Here is a 21,941-nt window from a genome sequence, read left to right as displayed (position 1 = left end):
TTAACTTTCTAATCTGAAGCTAAGAGTTCTTTTTCTTTCAATTTGGGTTCCTCCAGATCTCCACATCCGAGATTCTTGGTGTACTCCTGGTATCAACAGCACACTGTCTTCCTCCTGTCCATGTGGAGGATGTGTTTGTGTTCGAGCACTAATATTTGGTACTGAAGGCAATCATGATAGTGAGTGAGGGTTAAAAGCTTTCCATGATTTCAAAATATCTTCTGTCTGTAAAAAAGTGGTTGACTTTTGATAGTTTGTAGTAAAGATATTATGATAATTGCGATTTACTTGCATTTATCTTATATGAACACTATTACTTAATTGTAGTCATAGTTCTATAGAACTTCAAGGGTGAACTATATATATTTGTGTATTATGTGTTTGTCTGGCCTACATCATAGCTGGTAGAGTTTGGGAAACTTGTAGACAGACAGGCAAAACAATTGGAAAATTGTCTGCTAAACATTTTTTGTACTTACGTTGGAATGAACCGACATGTAAAGCTTTGCTGTAACGATAGCTCATTCTGTCGAGCATGGGGTTCAACATCTTTACAGCAACACTGGAAGCAGCAGCTCTAAAGGAAATGATGTTAACTCTTATCATTGAGTTTTTGTTACAGATGATTTGGCATATATGATCACATTTTATTCTAAGTTTTTATCCATAACATAACCTTCCACTTTGATGCTTACACTTGATGGAGCGATGGGACACGGTTTCTGGACAAGGCCTTCATCTGTGAATATACAAAACTTGCGAGTTGTAGGTTCACTTTGCTCTCCTTTGATGCAATGTTGGCGATGGTTGTCACTAAGGCGAGACCAGGCTTGGTTTCAAACAGAACCACAGAGGCCATCATCCGAACTTCAGTACGAACTCGGCGGTCCATGAAGATCTGCAGAAGAATTTCCTGAACCTACAGTCAGAAACATAATATATCAATTGAAATATCTAGTGTGAAAACACATAACCAGTATCCTGGGATTCAAATTTACCTTTCTATAAAATAAATGTATTTGTACTGATAAATAGCTTGATACTCAGAAGATGCTGTGGGGTGTGTAGTCACTAAAGAGGCGCCTTCCTGATCAGTTATTTCTTCATCTGTGTAAGATGATATCAGGATGGCGGACATGCAACCATCAATACTTGTCTAACTTTCAAACCATCTATCTTCAGTGCAACAACTACAACAGAATCACAAGGTGCTATGAATATTCAACTACTATTAAAAAGATTTAGGTGAAATACTCAATGTACCTCATATGAAGCAACAAATTGTAATCAGAAGTTTTATTTTCAAAATGTGCAAGTGATAAGAAGTGGCAGAGTATCAGTGAAGTAGACACACTCTATTCGAGATGTGTACTCCAACAGCACCTTTACCATTCTCAAGGAGTGAACCTGCAGATATGTTAATGTGCCTGAGCCTGTAAAGCTCTGGCCATGAGAATCAATATGTTAACTTGAAACAATTACCATAGAACACAGTGTATTCCCTCTAAATTCATATTTCTGGTCTTTGTTACAAACCTTATCTTAAGTAAAGCAGACCTTTGTGGAACAACATCGGAAACCCTGCATGTAAAACTGTCAGGTCAGTAATGTGAGGCATCATAATATCAGGATGGGGATTTTCTAAAACTTAGAGACTTCATATACATAGGGTTAGGAAGATTTTGTGGGAAAAAGTATGAAAATTGGAATGCTTCATAGGGAATGGCTATTTTTATCTGAGATATAACCACATTTGTGCACCAGAGGCCTTTTCTTATATTATAATTTGAATTAATGATGAAATATTTATGTAAGTGAAACATTGGGAAATCTGGTGTTACTTTAGTAGATGAACCAAAGTGGGTCAATCACTTCTGGTGGTATGAGTAAAACGTATAATAAAGAAATATAAAAACTATATTTAGAATGCAGTTACCTATTGTGTGTCTCCATAATGGTGAAAAGCCTATTACAAAATAAGCTGCTGCCTATCAAATGTTGACAGAAATAAGATACAATCTATTTTCCCACTGGATCTCCATTAAATTACACTTAGAAGGCACCTGATTCTGACAAGAGACTTCTGCAGCCCTCAGGTTTTGTTTATGATATTTTATATCAGAAAACATTACTGAACTAAAAATTGTCCACTTCTTAGAAAATCTTCCTGAATACCAGACATAGAGAACGACTTTGTAACCATCAATCCAGTGAAGCATGTGAGTATATTAAATTACATCAATGTGGAATAAATGTATACTTTCTTTGTTCAACTCATATTAGGTTTAACATATGTGGTCTATTTTCTTTTGTGTTGCTTTATAAGAAGGCAGACCTAATGTAAAATTGCTTCCAAAGTGCCTGAAGAATGAACATCTTTTTCTGTAGACTCTTTACACTCATATTGTGGTGTGCCTATAGAATTCCACTACTTTGGTACTACAAAGACCTTCCATGGAAGGCTAAATTTAATCTTATTGCTAGGGACATACAATAGATCAATGAATGCTTCCTTCGCTAACTAACGATAGTTAATGGTAAATCTGAGATATCTTAAAGTCACTCTCCATCTGGGCTATATACTGACATCAGAATGTGATATTGGAAATTTTACGAAAACGTGTGCAGATTAAAGTCACACACATACACGTTTGATGGCATACCCACTTGAATGCGCTATTTGAACAACATTTGGAAAGACATCTATGGGAGAGCACCACCTATTTGTTAAGACAATAAATCAGTGCACAAAGCAACACATAAATTACATTATTAATTGTATTTTGTATAAATATGAAACTTCTGAGTTCTTCTAGGGTTTTTTATGGTGATCGTATGTAGGCAAACAAACCAACTGAAATGGATATTGAATCACATATTGTGCTCAGGGTGAGCTATACAATTATTCTTTTGATTCTGCTATGCATCTTAGTATGATGGTTGTTTTGATGAATCTCGCTCCTTCTTTCTTACCCTTCTTGGATCCTCCTTCACAATGTTCCTCAAAGCCATCACTGCATCAGTCTGGATCCTGACAGGCAGCTGATAAGCGCTGGAGGAGAATCCTGGCAAGAACTTCTGGATCCGCTTGATACTGGCCGGCTGTCCTGCATTTCCAAGAGCCTTCAGAGCCAGTGACATGTCCTCTTCATGGGCATTGCTGGCCGCTTCAGCTGCCAAGTCATGTAGAGGCTGAAAAAGAAACACATCTAATGCTCATCATTTTGCCACTTTTCCACTCCTAGGTTCTCTTTCCTATTCTTTATTTGTACCTTCTTTTTTTGGATTAAATTAATTTACCCATAATTCTGTCACCCTGTCTAATGACCTCTCTGTCTCACTTTCTTCCTCTTACCATAATCCAAATGAGAGTTGGTTTGTGTTTCTGTAGTTCTTACTTCCCTATTGCCATAGTAGTGAATAACTGGGCTTCAAATCCAGTTTGCAAGCTAAGGGCTCTTCTCGAAAGCCATAAATAACATCTACATCTCCATGCAGTGAACCTATTGTTAACATTGCTCTACATAAAGTACAAATATCCATAATAATGTTTGATTTATAACCCTAAGAAAGAGGAAAATATATTCTGATACAGAGACACCCAGGTTCTACATGAGCAATGGTCTATTGGACATGGGCAATGCACGTAGGAGAATTCTTTCCATTGGTTGAATTTGAGCACTAGTGTGCGCAAATGACTGGCACTGGCTAAATTGTGACAAGTAATATTGAGTGTCACGACCGTTTGGAAAGGGAACCTTGCTTCATTCACGCACGGAACTTTGTTGAAGCACACGCTCAAGAAAGTATTATACGAAGCTGGTTTTTTTCAAGCGCCAGATGGTGCCAAAGGATGCCGTCACCATCCATTATTGGAATTTTGGGTCAAGTCATTTATGAACCGCTAGAGTGGGCATTCATCAACTTCTTTCAACAGCTTTACTTATTTTAAAACTGATCTTGTGGCGTTTTCAGAATAGAGGTTTCTGGTCACGACTGTTTGGAAAGGGAACCTTGCTTCATTCATGCACGGAACTTTGTTGCAGCACACGCTCAAGAAAGGATTATATGAAGCTGGAGTGGGCATCAATAAACAACTTTTGACAGCTTCATCAACTACTTTCTTTGAAACTGATCTTGTGGCTTTTTTGGTCCTGAAGAGAATCCCATGAACATAGGGATTTGAAACGCGTAGACCACGTTTTTTTTGCCAAACAGTGGTTTTGTTGATTAGGCTTGTTTGTGTTGTGCCCAATTAATGTAACTGTTCCATTGGTTGTACATTAGTGTAAATATTGTACAGGGTACATTTATAGAAAAAATCTTTTTGTAAGTTAATCACAGCTTTGTTAGGCATTGTAGGTGCTTTCTAGGCGGATTACTTGTCCCACCCCTTTTTGCACCAAGGAGGTTGAATGGGTATGGTGTTGTGTAGAGTGAATGTGTTTGGAAGTATAGGAATGCAAGTGGATTGATTATTGGTTTTTGTGTTGAAATGTATTCACAATTTATTTTTTGGTCATCACATTTAGTCATGTGTTCCCTTTTGGAGGAAAGAAATTGAAAAAGATTCTGTGCTATTGAAATAAGAGCTACTAATGAGCTTACGGTGTATTGCTTTATGGCTCTTGCACCCTTGGTTGAAATATTGAAAACATTGAACCAGTATTGGCATTTTTCTTGTTGTTTGTTAAATTGTGGTAGGACATAAAATGGTCAGAGATGCTGTTTTACCATATTAATGCACATACTTCAGTGCATAGATTGACTAAAGCACACCGATTGTGTTTATGAAAGAAATATGTAAAACTATTCTCCTTGTCAATACTGAAAAGTTACTCACGGATAGAGCTTCCTCGGGACAGGAAGAATGAGCACCACAGTACTTGTTCACCATGGACCCGTATGCCAGGATCGCTGCCATGTATACGACAGGGGATTTCTGATGTTCTGCCTCTTTGACTAAATCCTGCAAGGTTATGGACAGAGGTTAATCACTGGAAGTTTGTAGACTGTGTTTATTTTATACACCAAACATGGTTTGGACATTTCACAACATTTGTCCAATTATGGAGAATAGGGTTAAAAAGTAAAAGATGGCTAACACATTACAAAAAACACGTCATTGAGGTATATCATACAGATCACTCAGCACTCTACATAACAACAATTTATCAAGTGATTTTACAAGAGAGGACTTTACATGTCCCTAAGGGCCATTTGTTGAACTTCATACACTAGTGGCACAGAGGCTAGACAGCTACGGATATATTAGTGAGCCAACATGTTATGGGTGTGTAATAGCAACGACAGGGTGATTTTAAAAGTCAACGGTGGCATGAAGGTATGGCATACGCAGGTACAACATGATCACAATTTGAATTTCACGGGTTTGTAATAGTACCAAATACATAAAATGCTAGATAAAAACTTCAAAGTACACAATTAAACACAAACAATCTTTGTAGAGTGAAGAATTTAGAATGTTGATCCGAAGTGTGACATTTTTCACAAATTGTATCAGACACCGATATGATGGATAGAATGCTATAAATAATCTCAGGCAGAGCAAATCTCTTGGGGGCCGTATTCCAGTCCAGTGTTTTCCATGTACTATGCCAATCTAGCAGAAGCCAATCAAATGAAAATGAGCCCTGATCCTGTTTCAATGGGAAAAGTTCAGTCCAAACTGCCAGACAGTCCCCGATGACATAAGCAACCCCAGACAAGTTGAAGTGCCATAGTGGCAGAAAAAAGATTTGGGTTGCTTGTGTTCTCATTCAGAGGGGACCTGGCTAGAAGCTCAAGCGCGATTATTCTTACTGGAACAGGACTAATATATACATGCATAAGGCTGGTCTCTATCTGAAGTGGAGTAGTAGGGAAAACATAATGGACTGGAATGCAACTCAATCGCTTATCAGTTGCTGTGGCTTTTTACAAGTGTTCCATCCCTCCTCACCTTTGTTTTTTCCTCTATACATTGTCTTAAATACTTAAGGAATATCCAGTTTTGGTCCCATGCCCATTGTGCCATGGGATTGAAGGTATACCTCATTGACAAGGCCTAAATAGGCCAAAACTTGTCTGGGATTGTATGTGTTCTCATACAGACCATGCCTCAGAGTTTGTGCATTGTTATTCCTATTCAAGCAGCCCCTGAGCTAATTTGGACGTCTTAAATTGCATACTGGGCTGAAAATCATAGACTGGAATGCAGCCCAAAAGATTCACAGTGGCTGTGACTTTTTGCAATCACTCCACCTATCGCCTTGTTGTTTTTTTCCTTTTTAATATTTTTTTAATTGGACACTACAATAGTTAAATTTTAGCTGCAATGAAGTGATAACAAAATTAGATGACATTTTTACACTGAACACTCAATGTTACCGCAGTATGTACTGCTAGTATGCCCTGTAACAAACTGAAATATTCGATCAGGAAAACAAACGCCACCTGGTCTCTTCACAGACGATCAAAGTTCAACAGAACATAGGAGAAGGGAAGTCATATCAACCACAGATGGAAGGGTAAGCAGACTCTAAATTGTCATTGAAATGGAAAAGATATCTGTAGCTGTTGGTGACTCAAAACGTGACTTTAAAATTAACTGTGGTCGAGTGTCCTTGGAGAACTATGCATCCCTACTATTGTTCCTGTTATTTTGATGTAAATAGGATCAAAGACAGGGTACCAATCAAAAAAGTGCTGCAGTTTGTTTGTACATCAGCAGAGGCACCATTTCTGTGACACTATTGGATGGTATTCTACATGTGAAATAATGGTGGGCCAAGGCCCCAGTTTGAGGAGGCCTTAAGAGGGGACATTTGGTTGTTTTATCATGCATTTGACTTCCCTTCTAAGTCATACTACACTGTCCGCCATAACTGCACAATGTCCACTATGTCCACTAACATGAGAGAACAACATGATAAAACTTTATTAGACTTACTTGAGCCACTTGCAAGGTCTGGTGATCTGCTCTGGTGAACTGGACAGCTAGAGTGACAGCCTGGGCTGCCTCCCTGGGGCTCAGCTCCTGGTTGTGGATCTTCTGCTTAATAACCTTCAGTGCATCAATGGTTCCCACCGCTGGGATGGCATTCAGCAACCAGCGCCTGCATGTAGGATACAAATCCCAGGTGTTAGGCAGATACAATTCTAGTATTACAAGCCATTGGTTGACATAATAACAGCAAATCACCTGTACTGAGGTCTGTCTGCAAACTGCTTCCATATGGCTTGGATATTTTCATAGTTTGCTGCTCGAAGAATCTGGGTGAGCTGTAGGAATTTGGCAGGAGCATCAGCATGTACCTGTTGTTGGTTATTCTGCACTAAATGCTGGAGGGTTTCTGCAACCTGTACCAAAAAATAAAATAGGTGGATTTTTTTTTTTTTTTTACTTATGGAAAGTATCATGAAACATATTGTGCCATATCTTTCAAGAAGCTAGAGGAAAGGAGTATATTCGCAAATTTTAAGTTGTTAAATTGCTAAAGATAGTTCTTCATGCCTCTTCTCTCACACTACATCTATAAGGACATTCATCCCTGTTTAATTAGTTTCTGTGTCATTTTGGGTTTCCTAGCATTATCTAGAGATGGAGCACTAGAGGGGCAGCGTGCATCAGAGGGACAAACAACAAATGGTATTTATGATATGAAACAGAGAGATAAAAACAGAAGATGGAAAATCTTCAGTGGCATCATTGAATAATCGTTTGTTTTTTCCAAACTGTCCCAGGAAAATCGTTTGAATTCTGAAAGTAATTAATCGCAGGTATTGTTCTATTTTCTCCTACACAATATAACCATGGTGTGGGAAATTTCTTGTGGGACTATCCTCCAGATTTGTCTTTAAATATTTGGAATTACATCATCATCCAATGCTTAATCAGACCCTGGTGATCAAAACATTCCTACTGTCTAAAATGTGCAGTGCCTATAACTCCTCTGCCTCTCCCACTGGTATTACTTTCTATTTGTGGGCTCTTAGATGGTATTAGTACAATGTCTAATTTATAGAGGCAAAGTGTCTAGAAGTACGTTTTGTGCACGACTGTATTTACAAATAACGTATGGATTACAGAACAAAGTCAATCAGTGTACGACCTGTAAAATGCTTTTGATTGATGCTAAATGGCTGAGCTTAAAGATTTTTCTATCTATCCCAATTATAATCTATGATCATATTGGCCAGCGTTTACCACAGTACAGCACTCTGACTGGTTGGTGATTAAAAAAATGTCTAAAAAATAAATAAGTGAGAGTGTTTTCTCGAGCAAATATCTGAATTGTTACTCAAACGTAGGCACAGCCAGTGCCATAGAAGGTCTGCGCACAAAGGGAACAATACTTTGTTGGGCTGAATGCTAATGGAGGCTCAGTTTGGTCCCATTGATCAATCACTAGCAATAAATCAAGAATGAAGGTATTTGTGCGTGGAGTGAACAGACGGAGGATTAGCTTTAGGGTTAGAATGGGTGTACATTTGACATGAGAGAGGCATGGGAACATAAGTTGGATGTTGATGTGTCCAGAGTGAGTACAAACTGCCAACTCTGAATTCAATAATCAGTAGATGCAATGTAGGTAGGCATTGAGGAAGTCCTATTAGTCTTATATGGTGCCTGGGTGGGGGGGGGCAGACCTGGTCTTTAGGGTTAGATATGATTCTTTAAGAGATACAGGGAATTACATACTTGTGTGCTATTACAGATTTTCCAAGCATTCGAAAGGGACATCTGGGGGTAAATGACTCAATATACCTTAAAGCCAAAGCAGACATCAGTAAACAAAGAACTTTCTACAATACTTATTGGTGATGATTTGTAATGAAGTGCAACTGGTTGAAAGTACATGTTCCTTTATCAGGCATGGCTTCCATAGTAAACCTCTACTGTTTAAACCAGATTTCAAATCTGGTAACTCACTGCTATGACATAGCAAAAGTTGATAAGAAAACCCGTTATCCACCATTGCTACATTATAAAGGATGTTCAGACCAGGCTGACAGGGCTGTCTTAAAGCCTGCCAGCACAGTTCTGCTTGCTTGCTTTGGCTGAAGGCAGAGAGCACAGCTGCAGGAGTAGGAACATAGGTGGGGTTGGGGTGGGAGTTAGTTAAGGATGGCCAGTAAGCTATTTTTCCATATTTGGGTCTGGGATTGGAGGGCATGCTCCCCTATTACTCCTCTGCCCCGTGGGTAGCAGTGATAAGCAGGGGCAGATGCTTTTAGGTGCCATCCATTACTTTATAGATGGATAATTGTGAGTTACAGAGATGTTATTCTCAGAACCCCTGAGTGAACAAAATCCCTGTAAAACACAGTTACTCATCTATGTGTCTATATGCTATGTATGTTTCCATTGGAGGCATCTATTGTGAATACCAGATTCTAAATCTGATTATTCACAGCTATGATGTAGCAATTGTGAGAAATAAAGGTTGATTCCCACAGTTTCGACCCCTAAAGTAAGTCCACACTGCTCTGACAGGCCTCTCTGCAAGCCAGTTAGTGCAGCACTTGGTCTGGCCCACCTTTGAGAGGATGGGGAGTGGAAGTACACAGAGCTTGTTGGAAGTTGGTAGCAGGTGGCCAGATATTCCCTTTTTACATTTGGACATTTGGGAGAGGGGGAGAGGCCATGTTATGTACGCTTCCCCAATTACTCCTCTGCCCCTTTGTAGTTGATGAAAGCAGGGTCAAATGATTTTGGACACCATACATAACATACCATATAAACTGAATATAAAAGTATATATGGGTATAATATGAATAACAGAGATCTTTTTCACCTCAGTGTTCTGAGTGACATCATACACAATTTGACAGTTTCTTTTGCTGTCTACTCAATGCCACTCAGAACACCTCAGTGAGAAACATTCCAGTTGTACTATGTTACCCAAATATAATTCTATGAAAAATGTTTTTTCAAGTGCACAAAATGCGATTCTGTATCCTATTATTGAATCACATTTTGCATTTGTGATTCGATATTTGGAAGGGGCTTCCCTTCCAAATACTAAATCAATATGGTATGTATTACTGTTTTGCAATAGCATTCTGGTTGCAATTCAGTAATACTTTTCCCGCCAGTTTAAAACTGGTGGTAACCCATTTGCAAATATGGAGGGGTCCCTAAGGGACCCCTTCCTTGTTGAGAATGTAAATATAAATTTTGAAACACATATCATTTTCCTTAAAGGAAAACAGACTACATTTAAAAGAAAAAAGATTGCTTAGTTAAAAAGCAGTGACAAGCATGGGGGTCTGCTGATCTCTGCCGGCCATCATCCCAGTGATGGCAGTGACTCCTAATGGGTCGCAAACTGCAACTTACCTCCTTTATATGTATAAGGTATGTCGATTTGCAACTCACAAGCAATCCCTAAATGAAACTTTATGAGTGTCATTAATTAGGAGTTCCTAATTGCGATTCAGAGAGAATTTAAATGTCACATGCACACTGATATATTGAGATTTACATACTTGGGTTTCAGGACTCCTTGTCTTCACTAACTGAATAGGCATTTGAAATATTTCAGAAGCGAACTGGTACTGAAGACCACCGCGGTTCTGTAGCTCAGTCTGAGGAGCATTCACTCGATTGCTTTTCGTTTCAACAAAGGTGAGCACTTGCCTGAAAGAAAGATGAATAGAAAATGTATTAGCTCCCTATTTGTCTTGTCAAGAACCCTAGCTTGCAAACGATCAGGTAAGCAGGGGTCCTAAAATGCCATGTGCTTGGAGTCTGCCATTCCAGACATTATACATGCACATATTTGGACCTCGGAATACAGACTGAAAATAAAAGGTTTTTGTGCTGATCTGATGAGGGCAGATGTTCATCTCATCCTACTTCCTAATGGACCTTTTTGGGATAGTAGATGCTCATTGTCTTCATCACTGAGAAGTTTAATTTTCTCTGGCCCTACTCAGACGTTGCATCAGCCCAGATTCTCTCACAGTTATGAACATATATAGATGCGAGGCCAGCGCTTTAGCCTAAGATTCAAACATTGCTCTGTTTGACTTCATTACATAGCTATGATTTGATGAGCTAAGAATCTGGATTTTATTTTCCGAACCACCTTTCACTTTCTATGTACAGCTCTATGTTGTGAAAGATATCTTCGGCTTGAAACCTTTCAATCTTTCCTCCTTCATTGTAACCTATCTGAAGGAGAAGATCCGGTGATATAGAGAGATGCTAAAAATCATTTTAGAGATACTACAATAAACAGTTATGGTTGTATATTAACATAACTGTGTCAATGATTTACAGAGACACACCCCAGCAGAAAGTTGAAGGACAACACTTTACAAGCAAAAATCAAGCCAGTTTTCTGCTAGATAATGGTTATAAATCTGCTAATGCTTTTTTGAAGAAAGTACCATGGACATTATTTCATCAGGTGTAGCGGAAGGGACATCCTGAATACTTTCGACCACAACGGTCATCACATACATTGACTGTTTGTCTCAAATCGAACCCCTCAACAGACTTATGTTTGCTGCCAAGTGCCTGAGGAAAAGTCAGTGAGTGGAAGCTATGAAAGGTAAATAGGGCTCACGGAGCCTTGTTTACTTTCTTTTGGTTTTAATCCTAGTATAATATAAGAGCCTGAGATAGCAAGGACAGAGCCAGGGGTGGCATGCAATAGGTAGATGCTGCAAACCTTGGCTAGCTTAAAATGATGTCAATGGACAACAGCTTCATGAATTAAAAAGATGAATCAGAATTCATATGTTGGGGAAATCTTGTTATACTCTCAACAGTTATCCAATGTATAAAGCAAACTCAAGGGCAATATTTTTTATTTCTTGTAGTAAAATCAACTCACATAGCTAAAAAACAAAAGGCTCTCCTCTATGCCTTTAAATTCATTTGTATTGCTTGCTCTCTGAAATTATGCAATACCAAAGTGATCATTAATTCTGCAAATCAAAAACTTGCCATTGTGGCACTAAACCACTGAGGCAGGTGTTGACAAACCCTTTTCAACTGTCACTCAATTCTTGACATGTGTAATTTTACAAATGTCCTCTAGAAAGCATTAGCTTCATCGAAACACACATTTAAATCTCAGACATATTCTAACAAGACTTAGACCAAACATCCTTTGCCTTCCAAGACTCAACCTCCAATAGTACAAAGAACCATGCACTGTAGAAAAGTTCCTGCCTTTCTGTTAGCAATAAATGTGTGGAATACAGTCATCGCCAGTGGACTCATTACCTTTTGTAGTGTTATTCTTTGCTTACAGCTGTTTGGCACAATATGTGTGGCTTCATGGAGTTTTAAGGCTCCGTATTTTGTCCTTATGATGTACCAGATGATTACTGAGAGAACAGACAGGCAGTTTAGCTGTTTCTAAAATATCAAACTGTCTTTCTGAGCTCAAGTTCAAAGTGGCTTGGTGTCTCATAGCTTGCCTGTTGGAAGAACAATGGGCAAACCCCATTCTCATTTTAGTATGCCTTGGAACATATAAGATGTTTTTGGGGGTGATCATCTGGATAGTACTCTATGATATAACCAGTCGAGCTAAGTAGTAGCATTTAGGAGCCAAGCCAATTTCATTGATCTGGTATGGCTATTGGCAAGAATAAAAAAAAAAAAGAATCAAACAAAGTTGACTTGTGGCTTAAAAGCTATTGCCACAGTATTGATATATCTGAGGCATTAGATAGGATATAAAAGCAAGTGTAAACACATGCTCTTTCCATAATCAAATCATAAGGCCATGAAGGTGGAGATGTCATTTCTCCTTTCACTGGCAGACAGACAATTGTTTTTATGGGGATAAAACCGGTGCTAAGAGAAGGGAATTAAGGGTAGCGGATTCTATAAAAGGAAGAATCTATCTATTGATAAATATTGATTTTTTTGTGTTCAAGTTTAATGTGCAAGCTCTTAAACATTTATGGTTTCTCGGTCCATGTTGTTCCTGGTCTATTAAACATATTGAATAGCTGTTTCACTAAACATAAATTCATTTTGAATTGGAATTGCTAAATTCCTGATTAACACTGCTATGATCCTTTGGACACTTGACATGTAATTTTGTGATGATCCTGCACAAAACAGCACCCACAGAGATTGATGAATATAAGACACCCACCTAGCTTCCATTACAGCTGCACCATAGAGTTCATAGAAGGGGGAGAACTGATAAACCTGTCGTGCAGTCACTTCAGTGATTAGAGCGCCACCATCTCTGGGCTTCATCTTGTAAGTATATGTTGCCGCCCTTCTTAGATTCTTTACCATCTATAAAAGTATAGAAGCAGATAAAATGATCATGGAGAGGTACGATATTAAAAGTCAAATTTGAGTCTACATATGTGACAAGCATGTACCTTCTGCCAAGAATCGCTTTTCTCCATGTAAGCCATGCCGATGTTCTTTTCCACTTTATCCTGACAGTTGTTCAGGTCTCTGGATTTCACAACGATGATTCTATCTGTTCTCTTGTCTTCTTGGATCACATACCTTGTGTGGCAGACACCGGTGACACCAGACTGTGGAAATTAGCAGCAGAGACAATCAAAATTGCTAGGTGGTGGTCTGGGTCCTTATATGAACATATTCAGATAAGGTAAGATTTGCCAATTATCAAAGGTTTCTGCTGTAAGTAGCCCATCACTCGATTCAACCTACTGATCTGCAGGCCATAACAGCAATGGGTGATATCTTGATTTGCTGCAAGCTGAATGTTCTATGAAAACCATCTAGAATTAATTTTACTGACTCTTAAGGGAGGACACCATACCTCTTTCATATGTGTGAGTAATACAAACAAGTGTCCTTACTTCACTTCCATTCTATGGAGTCTGCATCAGTTACCCTTGGACGCAAGGTGTTGAGAAAATCAACCGTCTTGTTTCTAGTAAAATAGGGTTAGCATCTCCATCATGAATGTTGCTTAAACTTTGGAGTCTAAGTATATCTAGGTCCACCTGAGTCAGGCACTTTGGAAATTAGAAACACATTCTTTTGAAAGCACAAAACTCAAAGAGTACCTTGCTATCTTTCTCTTTGTAATGCATATATTTAACAAGGACCCCCTGAATACAAAGAATTGTAGTTCCTAGACCAGGGAAAACAAATGAGTGATAGGTATCAATCTAGGCAACAACCATAGTAGACATAGGAAGGGACTGAGCTACAACAATAGTTTTTAGAAAAATTGTACAATTTTATTCAGAATTATTAACACAGCTTTAAGTTCATGTAATACAGTCAATTTCAATTTTAAAAGAGGCAAATATATCACAATAAAAATAAACAATCAAGGTATCATAAAAATTTCCATTCAATTAGATGGATGGATACACGTAAGAATAAACAATTAGAAAAATATATAAACAAGGTGGCAAATTTTATCTCAAAATGTGCCACCTTGTTTATATATTGAATAAAATTGTACAATTTTTCTAAAAACTATTGTTGTAGCTCAGTCCCTTCCTATGTCTACTATGGTTGTTGCCTAGATTGATACCTATCACTCATCTTTCTCTTTGTATGCAGGAATCAATTTTCTCTGCAAGTTTTCTGCTTTTAAATATTATTATCGAGTGCATTAGTCTGAATGACTCCATAAAAGCAAACAAAGACTACAACTCTTAGAACTCACTAGATTAGCAAAACACAGAGCATGTTCTGCCAATGTGAAACACGATGGAAACAATACATTAGGACAGTCTTTGCAGGCGTGCCTTTATCACTCTGGAGAAAAAATGTGAGGACTTCTTCTCAACACTGTTTCAGAAGGTCAAAATATCTCCTAGAACGTTGATCAACAGTTTTATACTTTAGAGATATCATCATCACACAACACCATCCATGAACCTAGTTGGAAACAATGAGAAAGACATCCAATGTGTTGTTGACCAGGTTCCCGTTTAACATCAAATGATGTCATGGAAGCTATAGGAGGTGTAGATACTGGACATTGTAAGTGAAGGTGTACTTTCACCAGACACATTTGTTAAGTTTGGGAAAGAAATAAGATTTTTTTTAAACTAACCTCACAACACTCAGACATCAGCATTTTTATATCTTGGAGGGAGCCTTTACCACACTTTGTAGGTGGCTTTATAGATTTGTTCATGCCACTTAAATATATATTTAAGATTGTATTGTCACATGGTGTCACTAATAGATCTCAATATTGCTAACAACCGTTTTAAAATAATTGACACTAACCTCTTGCAAGTCATAGACATTTTGTGTTTTCTTGATGGTGACCTGCAGCATGTTCACGATTCCTCTGTAAATGTTAAGTATAGTTTCAGAAACACCATCTGGGGCGTACATGTGTCCTACACGTCCATTGCTGTACTCAAACTTCACAGGTCTGCTCAGCTGAGCAGCAATGCTTTGTGTCAGCTTTGAGGAACGAGTGAATGGATCCTTGGGCCAGATGCCATTGTATTCTTTGATTTCCGTAGAGGTGATCTGGAAAAAAAAATAGTTATTGTTAGTATCTTTGAAAGGTACTGCTATGTCTCATGAAGACAATACCATTAGAAACTTAGATGCTAAGTGCATCCTGTAGAATATTGAGGTTCTTGATTTACCCATGATATGTGCACCTATGTACTACACGTTGTACCTATGTATTACACAGTGCACTACTGTCTGTAATACTGATCACTTTGCGCATACCTAGTTCATTCCCACCAAGTTCTGGCTGCCATTGCCACCCCAATCCAACTGAAAACAAAATAAACATCATCCTGTCAAGTTTGTACACCACCCTCAGCATTTTCCAATCTTTCAACTCCAAAATATTGAAGAATAAAATATGGTGTCCTGCCATATGTCCAAATCACCCTCTCTTTATTGCCCCTCCCAACTACACCCAAATATATCAAATGCACTATCTGGTGTTCTGCCACTCTTTGTGCCTTCCCCACCCCACTTGAAGCTGTGCCTTAGGGTAGGCGCAGCGCCAGTAGTGGCTCTCTGAAAGCCACATCAGCACATACTGAATCCCCTGCCCGCTGTGGGTCTCTGCAGACCTGCAGCTGATCACGAAGATGTTAGCTGGGGATTGACAGGGCACGACCTTAGTTCCTCCACCTCCCTCAGGTTTATGGAGATCCAACAGAAGTGGGAGAAGCCTAGTGACAAAGAAGAGCATTATGTGCCATTCTGCTGCCTCGCTCAATCTCTGGTGACCTGGGTAAGGTGAAGAAACGCCAGGAAAGCAAACACAACCACTGGTGACATAGCAGAGAAACAACAACCTAATGAATGAATGAGTGGGATTTGTTTAGCGGACTCTGAAGAGTGCTAACAGGCAGAGACGAGGTGCGCAAACCCACAGCGGAGAACTTACCAGGCTTGAAGTTTTTGGGGAAAGTGAGCTCAGAAGAGATCCAGCACAAGCCTCGAGGAAGCTCAATACAGGCCTTAGCAGCCAGGAAGGAGAAGGCTTTGCCACCCCTTGAGATAGGCTTACAGCGACGCATACCCAAAAGCGAAGCAGAGCAGAGTGCAGCGCTCTGGAGGGAATATACTGACTGAATCTCCTCCAAATGACCAGGACTGGAAAGGAACTCTGCCCTGTGAACCATCGCTGTGAACGTATTACTGTGATATCAAAGCAGCGAATCATTACTGTCCGGTTGGACCCAAGATATGTTTTTATGTTGATATTTATACTTGTATTGACCATGGAGCCAGTAGGTCTTTTATCATGATGAAAGGTACAGTGGGGACAATACTGTCTTTTAATAAAGAAGATTAAAACTAATTTTAAATGATGCAATTGCTATTAAATGAAGAGTCGTTCCACTGGCAACGTTGGCTAAGTCTGCCATATTAGTTTAACTCTGAAAGAAAATGCTATGATTGTAGGAGGGCCTCCTCCCACTGCCCCCCCCCCCTGTGCCACGTCATCACTGTGCGCTACACACTGTGTTAGTTCTTACCCTGAGGAGATAGGCCTTCTGAGCGAATCCACTGATCTCCACCTTGCAGTTCAGTTTTATTCCAGATCTGGCCAGGCCAGCCTCCGGTAATCCATTCAGGATAATGGCCTCGTACTGGAAGACGTAGGTCTTACTTTCACTGAAGACGGGTTCTGCAAGAAAACATAGAGCTGAGCACAGAGACGAACATTTCACCTGACATTGACGCAAGGTAATGAGATGCAGTGAGGTCATTACAGGTGAACACACCACTTATACCAACAAAGGTACATACCATAGTTGGACTGCTCGCTGCCTGTGGGAGGAATACAAACAGGAAAGGTGAGAAGCAGCTTAGAAAGAACCAGATTCATAAAAGGTTAACAGTATAATGAAGGTCACTACATTAAATAAATGAGGCTTCTTTCACTGTCCTACTATTCACTCTACCACAAGCGCTCTGGAAGAAACATTTAGATTTAATAATTCTATTAAAAACGATATAAAATACAATTAAAAGAAAGATTTTCTATCCATCCCCACAAGTTTCCATTGAAAAGAGCAGAAGTGCGAGCTTACCCACAAGAGCAACCAGAAGGGCTAGAATGACTCCCCTCATGGTGGCGGTGGATGGAGGTGAGTGGTTGTGCTGCTGCTTTTATAGCCGGGAAAGGGGAGTGTGTGGCTATCTACCAGCTGATTCTAGCTGATGCGTCAGTTTTTTATCACTCACGACAAACATTGTTTTCACCTACAATGATATCGATCTCTAGCTGGAAATAAAGATGCAGAAAGGCTTGACATAGCTAGTATTATTCTACATATTGTATACACTAAAATAATTCAAATGTACTTTTGGAAAGATTTATAAAAAGTGATTGGTTGTCAGACAGCGATGAAATAAATGAATATGTGGTTATGCTGATGAGATTCACTGGAGGTTTTTGGCAGGTCTTACTGTACACCTATGAACGGTTGTGATGACCTTGCTCTGGTCATTCTGACTCGACCGACAGATCTTATCTAAATGATAGTGAGTCTGAGCACTGTGCAAACCTCATGATGACATCAGAGTAGACAGTTGCCCCAGGAATGTCTTATTTTCCACATTAACGGATTTGTGTGAATGCAGTGATGTGCTGTGACACCTTCCTTGGTTTATATATAACATTAATGTGTGGATTAATGCTGCATGCTCCTGGATCTGTCGCTTAGTGCAGCTGCCTCTTTTTACACCATAAGGCACAGGCAGTGAGGTCACTGCTGGAAGGCAGATATGATATATAAAAAGCCCCCTATGCCTGTGTATATATTTGCATCCAAGTCCTTATCAGACTGTAGTCATGTCAATGCTACTCCTCTGTAATAGAAAACAGCATCACTATCATATTAATGTATTGCTGTGCAGGTGTGGTGCACAACACCTGCTGCCAGAGCCAGACCAGGGACAGTGGGAAGAGCAGCTGCATAAGCACATCACCAAGTGCCACTTATACAATTAGCATTCACGGGCTTGATATGATAAGGAGCGATCAGTGTCAGATTATGAATAAAATGCCCGCCTTGAGTTCAATGTAAGAGGGCAGCAATTCATCTGCACATTGGCAATCATTTTACACATCGAAATTCACTTGCTTTAAACTATCTTCAACAAGTCGGAGGCTGCTTTTGGTCATATCTTTTTCACTGTACATATTCCAAATGTATTCTATAAAAGTGTAACAAGAAACTCACTTCCTTGTAAGAGTTACTTACCCAGCATTGTGGGGTGAGGGGTGAGTGGTGAGTAAGGAGGTATCCACAAGTATGATATATATTGTAACAGGTACATTATCCCCTTGCATTACCGTCCAAGGCATAACATAGTCCTCTGCCTCTACAGTGGTATTCTTGATTTAGCCTCATTCCTCTGTAGGGCCACATATTTCCTCTGTGGCTTGAAATAGGCTTTCCGCCTTATATACCTCACTCCCATAATTCACCCTCAGTTAGAACCATGGTCATAGACCTCAATATCAAGAAAGCACTAGTAATATTGCTGCCCTATATATCAGCAAGCAGACGAAAAATGCTAGTGAGCTTAAAGAATTTATCTTAGTAATATGTTCCTGTTGATGTATTCCCTGAGATAGTTCATGCGACTGTCAGCAAATAGCAGCCAATGCTGCATTACTATGCCACTCCTGAAATACGGGAATAAGGGGGGGCATTTTACAGAAAAGTGTCGCTATATAGAGATCAAGGGAGCGCTGAACAGTGGGCGAGGCCTAGGAATACGTGCCGTTTAATCTAGGGTGTGCGGGCTCTTTGAAGATATGTCTGCTCGGTTTGTTCAAAATTGATGTTGAAGTACAGATACTTACACTCCATCGAAAGCGCGAATGACAAGCATTAGCATAATAACACAACGCGTTTAAGTAAAAGTACAAATGAGTAGTTTCTAACAAAGGCAAGTACGAATGCACATTCTTTGGAAGCACATTTGGCAACATGAGAATATGCCCTTTGGTTACGAACAAACAGTTGAGCATGGGCATAATTTTGCATAATTTTGAATATTCATTAGAATGTAGTATCTGATTTACTAAATGCTGAAAAACATCACATAAAGAGTGAGAGTTTGATGGTTTTTAATTGAATTCATGACTAAGGAACATAGATATGGATTTAAATACTAGAGGCATGCGATTGAATTGTGATTAAAATTAAAGACTGGAAACCACCAGTTTTATAATGAGTAGGGCTAGAGTACGTGGTTACTCAAGGCAGGACAAGTGTTAAGTGATGTATGGCAATGTTGATAACTCACATCCAGCAAAAATACAAAGCTGGAAGTTCATTTTAATATGTAAAATAAGTCCCTTTACCCTCCTCCAAGGTGACACATCTTTATTTTATAGGCACAAAGATTGACTCTAAGAAGAAGGGATTAATACGTCGCCTTCTCACTTTCACACCCCGGTCCTGAAGAAAGCCCACTGATCATTTTGACGATAAGGGCTGAAACATGTCGACCTTTTAGACCACGAAAATAGGTAGCGTAGAGAACCCTAAAAACTCTCTGAACGCATACCAGGAATATTTTCACCATAATTAACTCGAATCCAGAACAATAAATTCACCTTCTGGCTGTCCGAGTTATTTTAAACTTCACCACCTTCACAAATCACTGGACACTACTGCACATAACCTTGGATGACTACCTCCTGGTGGAGGCTGCATACAAATTAACCCTGTGATTATGCAGACACCCGAGTGCCATAGCGGAGAATCAAGATATACCGCTATTTACGACAACAACTCGAGTGCATGAGGGTTTTTTACCGAGGGACGTACTAAATACCTGAGGAATCCAGGTTGACAGGACAAGTGATCCACCCCCCAATTGATTGAAAGAGTCCATTATATTCCTACAACTTTCCTGCAGGCTCAGTGCTCAGGGTTTGCAATGGATCAACCAGCGTTTATTTATTTTATTTATTTATTTGCATGTTTATATAGCGCTATGAATAAACTCCCGTAGGAGTATCTCCGCGCTGCAGACAACCGGTACAGAAACTGATAAAAGAAGCAATGAAGTTAAAAAGTGCTGTGAAGCTCCTATAAGCCTACAGAGGTGCCAGTTAAAATAAACTAAACAGAAAAGTTTTCAAGTATTTTCTGAATTGAAGGTGGTTATGGCATTGCCTCAAAGAGAGCGGGAGTGAGTTCCAGAGGTTGGGACCTACTACAGACAGAGCCCTGCCACCTAGCCTAGATTTAGTTATCTTAGGGACACTCAATAACAACTGGTCGCTGGATCTAAGGGCACGAGTGGGGACATAAGGAACAAATTTATTCGCCAAATACTCTGGTCCTAATTGATTGAGGCCTTTATGAATAATGCAGCAGGTCTTAAACTTCACTCGTTGGCGTATTGGTAACCAGTAAAGTTTATGAGGTAACGGTTTGGAGGAGGATCTGGGGGGTGCATTTAGCACCAACCTAGCTGCTGTATTTTGCACCACCTGTAGACGATCCAAAACCTCTTCACTTGCACCTGCCAGAAGACCATAACAATAATCAAGCCGGCTGATAACCAGAGCCTGAACTAAGGTTTTCCTATGGGAGTCAGGGAGGAAGGGAAAGATTCTACGGAGTAGACCAATCACATGGAAGCAAGATCCCACAGTAGTATTGACATTTTGCTTCATGGTCAGCTCCGGCTCCAATCTAACTCCCAAGTTCTTGATTATTGTTTTAGGCTCAGGAACTGGGCCCAAATCAGGAGGCCACCAATCGGGGGACCATTGGACCCTGGCTTCCCCGAAGAGCATCACCTCTGTCTTTCCAACATTACATTGAAGAAAGTTGGAAGACATCCACCTTGCAACTACCTTCATCCCATCGGAAAAAGATTGTATAATTTCCGGGGTAAGTTGTTTAAAAGGGAAGAGCAGCTGCGTATCATCAGCGTAGGACACTGGGCAGAATCCAAAAGCTCTAGTAACATCTGCCAAGGGAGCCACATAGGTATTAAATAAGGTCGGGCTCAGACAGGAACCCTGCGGGACCCCCTTGGTAATGTTAACTTCCTCCGACTTGAACTCACCCATGGTGACAGATTGGGTGCGGTTGGAGAGAAAGCTTTTGATCCAGTCCAGTGCCCTACCGCCGATTCCACTCACAGACAGTCATTCGATCAAGATGGTGTGGGAAATCGTATCGAACGCTGCCGATAAGTCTAGCAGCACCAGGACAACAGAGTAACCCCTGTCCTGGTACAGCCGTAGGTCGTCTGTTATCGACAGCAAGGCCGTTTCAGTGCTGAATTTAGGCCTAAAACCTGACTGCGAGGGATCGAGACTACCAGATTGTTCTAGGTAGGTGGATAGGTGCTTGTTGGTGTGCTTTTCGATGATTTTCCCTAGAAATGGCAAAAGGGAAATGGGCCTCAGGTTAGACATGTTGGTCCAAGGAATAGATGTATTCTTCCTAATGGGTCTAACTAGGGCTTTTTTCCAGCACAGTGG

The 21,941-nt window shown here is 39.8% G+C and overlaps 1 protein-coding gene across 1 annotated transcript in view; it reads right to left on the bottom strand.

Moving 5' to 3' along the window:
• Nucleotides 1–17,613, bottom strand: part of LOC144756183 (vitellogenin-A2-like) — a 60,044-nt gene extending 42,431 nt beyond the window's left edge. Inside the window, exons 1-13 of the mRNA XM_078645780.1 lie at nt 17,509–17,613; nt 17,225–17,245; nt 16,951–17,102; nt 15,218–15,469; nt 13,369–13,530; nt 13,131–13,279; nt 10,495–10,645; nt 7,205–7,362; nt 6,953–7,118; nt 4,844–4,969; nt 2,974–3,192; nt 696–919; nt 480–577 (exon numbers count right to left, since the gene is read on the bottom strand). Coding sequence (XP_078501906.1) covers nt 480–577; nt 696–919; nt 2,974–3,192; nt 4,844–4,969; nt 6,953–7,118; nt 7,205–7,362; nt 10,495–10,645; nt 13,131–13,279; nt 13,369–13,530; nt 15,218–15,469; nt 16,951–17,102; nt 17,225–17,245; nt 17,509–17,548 — 1,918 coding nt within the window. The 5' untranslated portion in view covers nt 17,549–17,613. The remainder of the gene's footprint in view (nt 1–479; nt 578–695; nt 920–2,973; nt 3,193–4,843; nt 4,970–6,952; nt 7,119–7,204; nt 7,363–10,494; nt 10,646–13,130; nt 13,280–13,368; nt 13,531–15,217; nt 15,470–16,950; nt 17,103–17,224; nt 17,246–17,508) is intronic.
• Nucleotides 17,614–21,941: the final 4,328 nt, after the last annotated feature.

Source organism: Lissotriton helveticus, chromosome 1_1, assembly GCF_964261635.1.
Source record: "Lissotriton helveticus chromosome 1_1, aLisHel1.1, whole genome shotgun sequence".
Taxonomy (NCBI): Eukaryota; Metazoa; Chordata; class Amphibia; order Caudata; family Salamandridae; genus Lissotriton; species Lissotriton helveticus.
This window is presented reverse-complemented; position numbering and strand designations above follow the sequence as displayed.